This window comes from Apium graveolens, chromosome 2 (assembly GCF_009905375.1).
Source record: "Apium graveolens cultivar Ventura chromosome 2, ASM990537v1, whole genome shotgun sequence".
Lineage (NCBI taxonomy): Eukaryota > Viridiplantae > Streptophyta > Magnoliopsida > Apiales > Apiaceae > Apium > Apium graveolens.
In genome coordinates, this window is record NC_133648.1 from 230,465,016 (window position 1) to 230,471,037 (window position 6,022).

Genomic DNA, 6,022 nt, shown 5'->3' on the forward strand with positions numbered 1-6,022 from the left:
AGAGAAGAGAGATGCTCGGGTGAAAAGAAAGAAAGAGGGGGTGGGGTGAGGTTATATACTACCAAGGGAGGGGTAATATAGTAATTAGGTTATCTTATTTCCAATTCACTCTTTATTCTTAAAAGGAAACGATTTCGATTTGCAAATATCTCTCTCGGAAAAGATGAATTTGATATGAATGATAATTTTAAAACGTGAATCTCGAAATTAACTTTCCAACCATTACTCATAATAAACTTTTGAGCGTACGGTTGATTTTATATGATTTTTACAAGTTCGTACTAAATATAACATTTTTGCACATAAAAATCAATTTAAAATGCAACGATCACCAAATAAATCCGTCCATCATTTTTAGAAAGTCTCTAGGACTATTTCGAAGATAACAGAATAAATCTCATGCCTTTATCTTACTCATATAATTTTATAAAAATGTGTGAAGGTTAAATAAACCTTATTTAAATCAAATAATTCCCTTAAATCCATAAAAATATTAACTCATACGAACACATCACAACTCATGTCTGATCATAAAAATTGTCCTTCTTTAATATTATTCCTTTCTACGCGTACCGGGTCACGTTCAGCCTGACGGCCCGACGCTCAACGTTTCAATTACGCTTTACAATATCATTATCGACCAACACGTCAGTAGAACACAATACTTTACTCAAGCATTTAATTTCACATAATAACACATTTTAAATACTTTAATCCCTTTTTAGGACGGGTTCCGTTCTACTTGACGGCCCGACAATACAGCTTAATTCCTAAGCTGACTCTTTAAATTTGAACGTTTCTATTTACGCTCCTAGATACTAATATACAGTAAAGGCAATTAATCAACACTTAATCACATAATTATAATCACTTCACATAAATCACACTTTAGTCACTTAATTACGTCGCAAAATTCTCAGGTGTCACATTTGCTATTACTTAATTATTTTTAAAATAATACTACAGAAAATAAAGTTTACAGAGAATAGAAGTCAATTCGTGTTAATAGTTTACTTTGTACTTAGCAGCTTTTCAGAATAAAAGTAAAAATAGGTTATTTTACTTAATTTAATGTAACTTAATTTTTTTTAATATAATTTATAAATAAATAAAGTTTACAGAGAATATAAGTCGATTCATGTTAGTAGTTTGTACTTTTTCTAAAATTAAAAATAAATATAAGTTATTTTACTTAATTTAACGTAACTTAATAAATTTTTAATATAATTTACAATTTTTTAAAAAAATATTTTAATTTTATAAATTAAAAAGACGATTGGATGAACACTAACTAAAATGAAAATAAAATTTATAAAGAATAGAAGTCGAGTTGTGTTAAAAACAAAGTTGATACAGAATAGAAGTCAAACTTATGTCGGGTAATTTTGGTACTTTGAGCAGAGTATAGATGTGAGTTTCTTTTATTACTTATTTGAGACATTTTAGTAAGACTATTAATTTGAAGAGGAATTAATGTAACATGAAAGAAGGATAAATATTATTCATGATGTAATCGGACATTTTAACACCCTTTTAAAAAGATATCTACCTCGGAGATAGTCTTAGCACTTTAGCAGGAGCTCTGCAAAATCGTGTTGGGCTTGTTTCTCCATATAAGGCTGGTGGAAGTGGACATACAACTACATTTTTAAACCTAGAGCATATACTGCTGCTTGTATCATGAATTGGACTGGCTGAAAGTTGAGTTTGAAGTAGCTATTTAGGCACCATGTAGTCCAATATCTGAATAACTGAACTACTGACTGGGTCATAATTTGGGCCGGATGGATCAGGGCTCCATATTTTCAAATAGCTCACTTTATACTTCTTTATATTTTTACAAGTTAATTACATCAGCATATACCTAGAATCGAATTTCTGACTTCCCATAAATAAATATAAGAGTTCAAACCACTACACTACCCTTTATACCTTACATGACTAGGAGTTGCTATAATTTCAAACTGTGAATTTTCTTTATTTTTTGATAAATATGTCATAATTTTCTTTCTCGGATACAATTAGAGTAAATAACAAAGTGATAACTGAATTTTATACGTTTTTATATTTTTATGGTCGAAATTTTGAATATGTAATATAAATATCAAATATTACTTTAACTTTTAGCAAAAAATGGTCTAAGAACCATTTTTGAAGAACAATAAATATTTTTTCCCACAAAAAAAGTGGTCATCAACCACATTTTTTGAATTTAAAAGCAATTTTTAGTTAATATATTATATATTTTAAGTTTCAACAATCAAAAATTAAAAAACAGGTAAAGTTCATGAACCTTTTATCGATAGTTAAGTTGATGATAAAATTATTATATTTTATGTTTCTCAATTTTCTCTTTCTTTTAAACTTAAGCGTACAGCTTGTTTTCTTGACAAAATGTTTATGCCGTGTACGTGGATAACTGATATTCCAACCAAACAAAAATAATATCGATGATAAATAGACCTTATAAAATCTGTGGTGAAAATCAAAGAAGAGTGTGTTCTCCACAAGTTTTGGACACCACCCATATATTTCTTTTTCACACAACACACTCTCAACACAGAGTCTATTTTTATTATTGATGGCTTCAATAACAGGCTTTTCTGGTGCTGGGTTATTTTCATGGGGTGTATTAACGCCAACATGTAAGCCTGGAAATGTGAAGTTGAGAAGGACAGTGAGGGTACGAGCAGAAAGTATAAACCCAGAGATAAGAAAGTCAGAGGAGAAAGTGGTCGACTCTGTTGACCTTACCCAACTCTCCAAGCCCATCACTCCTTATTGCAGGTTTTTATTCCCCCCCCCCTTTCCCTTTCTTTACACTCTTTCCGATGTTGTCTTTATTTAAGGTTTTTGTGTTTTTTCTTATTAACTATTCTTATTGTAGTATTTATTGATTATTAGAATTTTAGTCGAACTGAGGTGAATTAGAGTCGAATTTACTTTACATTTGTGATTTCTTGGATTCAACTTGGGTTGGATTGAGATTATTAATTTTAATTTTAAACTAAAATTCGACTCGATTTCATGTAAAAGTATTTGTGCTTGTTTGGAGGGTAATCTGAGCAATCAAAAGTCCATTCGATTTTATAATGAACCATTGTCTTATTGTATATATTGAATTTGAATATTAGAATTTTAGGTTGTGTATTCAATTCAGAGTTTAACGGATTGTTAATAATTCATGGATTTTAGTGAAGTTTAGCTGATTTCGCAATTTACGGAGAATCTATATAGAATTGATAGAATCCGAGTCATTGTCTTATTGTATACGGAGTATTCTGAAGTATAATTTTAGTCGAATTGAGTAAAATTGAGGCAATTCGAGTCGAATTTACTTTACATTTGTGATTTTTTGGATTCAGTTTGGGTTGAATTGTGATTATTTAATTTAAATTGTACTAAAATTCAACTCGAATCCGTATATTGGTGCTTGTTTGGAGGTAATCCGAGCAAGTCAGCTACTGCCTACTGGTTTGAGTCTAATTGAACTAAAGCTGGTTATTATGGGAGCATACAATTGTGCATTTAAGTCATTAACCAGAAGAACAAATAAATTACATATATGTAGCAATAATAATTCACACTTGAAATTAGGTAACAAATTATTAGAGTATGTTAATTGAATATATATGCGAATGAATTTGGGTTCAAAATCATTCCTCTTTTACAGGAGTTGTGTTCAGTTTGTAGTGAGCTGGGTCAGATTTATATCCGAATTAATTGGATTTGTTTGAATCTGTACGCATAAAAATGTCGTGTGTAATTATATTTCTGCAGTTGACCTATCTTTTTTAAAAAAGAGTTATGTACTTTCTTTGGAAGTGGTATGGGCTATTGAACATTGGGCTTTTCTTGTAGGTGTTGGAGGTCAAAAACTTTCCCACTGTGTGATGGGAGTCATGTGAAGCACAACAAGGCTACTGGGGATAATGTTGGACCTCTGCTTCTGAAGAAACAGTGATGGTATATCTGTAATTCCATGCTATGAATTTAAATTCCTATCTATGTCAGGTTTAGCAATGAGGTTAATTTTGTATCCTGCAAAAGATTTATTTAGTCATTATGTAGGGTGCTCTTTTCTGAATCATTTAAAGCTGTGTATGGTTATTGCTGTACTTCGGATTACAGTTTAAGCTACATTTTAAAATCTTGCAATTTGGGGTGTACTTAATATCTACTCTCGATTTTGTTATAACCATCAGATAGTGAGTTCTAAGATTTGAGAATCAACTCAGTTATTTACGTAGTCTGTTTGCAATTTTTGCCTTAATTATCGGGCCTGTCACGCTTCAATCTTTTTACTAAGAAAGTACAACCTCACGTGCAATTAAAATTTACGTTGTTAGGACTAGGGAGATTGATAACGATGATTGAACACTACGTGTTCACTCCCAAACATTAAGCTACTTGATGTATGAAGTATGATGTAAAGATATTAAAGCTGCTCACTTTTATCATGTATGTCACTCTTTCTTCCACAAGTCACTAGGAAGAAAGATCGTTGTTTTATGCTCTTAATATTCATTTGAGCATCAGTATATGTAGAAGTTGTAAACATGACTCAAATTTTGAGGGTCTTTCTTCCATGCTTATATAGCACTTTTACATACTGTGCCACTGGTAACCAGATGTTCTACTTGTGTCAAGCTAGTTATCCTTGTCAACATTTGTTGTCTCTGCCCTAAAAAAATCATTTATTCACTTTCATTGGTATACATTTAGGCATCACTCTCTTGGCAAATGATTCAAGCTTTTATAGTATCGACACATTTCCGTGATTATTTCACTAGCTTTATCATGAAAAAAGAAAAGAAAAGCAAATGCTCTTTATGACTATAGAACAGTATGTTAGTCCTCATACATGTTATGTGAAACTCAGAATCTCTATTGCTAAGGTATGGATGCTGAATACACTTTAGATTTTTTTTATTTCCATTTAAAGGTCTTTTAGGAGACATCTTTTGATCTTTAATAGTACTAAATCATTTAATCATTATATGGATGCTTATGTCAAAAGATAATTCGTGGAATTAGTACTCTTCTTATATTCTATACTTATATCCTTCTCCAAATGGCTTTAATCATGAGATAAAAGGTCCGTAGAATAGCTTTTGACATATTTTATGAAGTTGAATAGGTACATTTAGGACTAAAGCAAACAAGTTGTGTTAAACTAACAGTAAAAGGTACAAACACATGTGAATACACTAATTGCCAATGTTATCTTTTAAATCTCCTTGGATTTCCAGTACTCAATTTTCATGTGTTTAGACTTTTCTCCATAAGCCTGCTATTGAAGCCTAGTGCTTTAATACTTGAAATTTTATTGAAGCAAGGGGGTAGTGGGTTGGCATATCCTAGGTTGACTAAGACTAGTTGGATTTCTTTAGGCTTTCTGCTTGCTACTTCTTTATAAATGGTAGCTTAATATATTTGTATGTCTGGGCTCTGGCCTAATTCTGGTTGCTGTGTATTTCTAAAGCATCTTTTACTTTTAAATCTGAGTTAAGTAATTAAGGCTCCAGGTAAAATAGACGAAAAATGGTCGGTGGATAGAACTTAGAACTCACAGCACCGCAACCACTGGCGGGACAAACTCGTTTCGGCATAGAGAAGAGTTCAGTGTTATTGACATATTCTTGTACAGCTGACTTGACTTGGTATAAAGAAGCAACTGACTTGATTACTACATGGATGTAGACTGCCTTCTGTGGTTCATATGCATAACGTAGTATTTAACAGAGTTGACTATGATTGTATGTCAGCGCAGTTCGTGTTGGGGCATCACTACATGTTCGAGTTTAGTTTGTGTACATAGCGTTCTTCCTGCATAAACAACTTGATGCAGATGTTTCCATAAGCCTAAATATTGTTTAAGATATTAATTCTTCAAATTTGGTAGCTTCAGAATAAATAAAGAGTTGAAACCCAGTGATCTAATGACTCATCGTCGAATAGAATCTTAGCTGCACTAGTTGGTGACTGCCTTCCACATTTGACATTACAATAATGTTTTTAA

At 31.7% G+C, this 6,022-nt stretch overlaps 1 protein-coding gene across 1 annotated transcript; it reads left to right on the forward strand.

The window, feature by feature from the left end:
• Window positions 1-2,484: 2,484 nt before the first annotated feature.
• LOC141708154 (CDGSH iron-sulfur domain-containing protein NEET) lies at window positions 2,485-4,221 on the forward strand. The gene is made up of 2 exons (XM_074511633.1): window positions 2,485-2,787; window positions 3,862-4,221. The coding sequence occupies exons 1-2, from the start codon at window positions 2,582-2,584 to the stop codon at window positions 3,962-3,964; spliced, it is 309 nt and encodes a 102-aa protein (XP_074367734.1). The 5' UTR covers window positions 2,485-2,581; the 3' UTR covers window positions 3,965-4,221.
• The last annotated feature ends 1,801 nt before the right edge of the window (window positions 4,222-6,022 follow it).

Bases quoted from the DNA above. Each gene is read 5' to 3' on its own strand.
- LOC141708154 (XM_074511633.1), top strand. From the start codon at position 2,582: ATGGCTTCAATAACAGGCTTTTCTGGTGCTGGGTTATTTTCATGGGGT. The intron at 2,788-3,861 runs GTTTTTATTCCC...CTTTTCTTGTAG, and splicing joins CCCATCACTCCTTATTGCAG to GTGTTGGAGGTCAAAAACTT.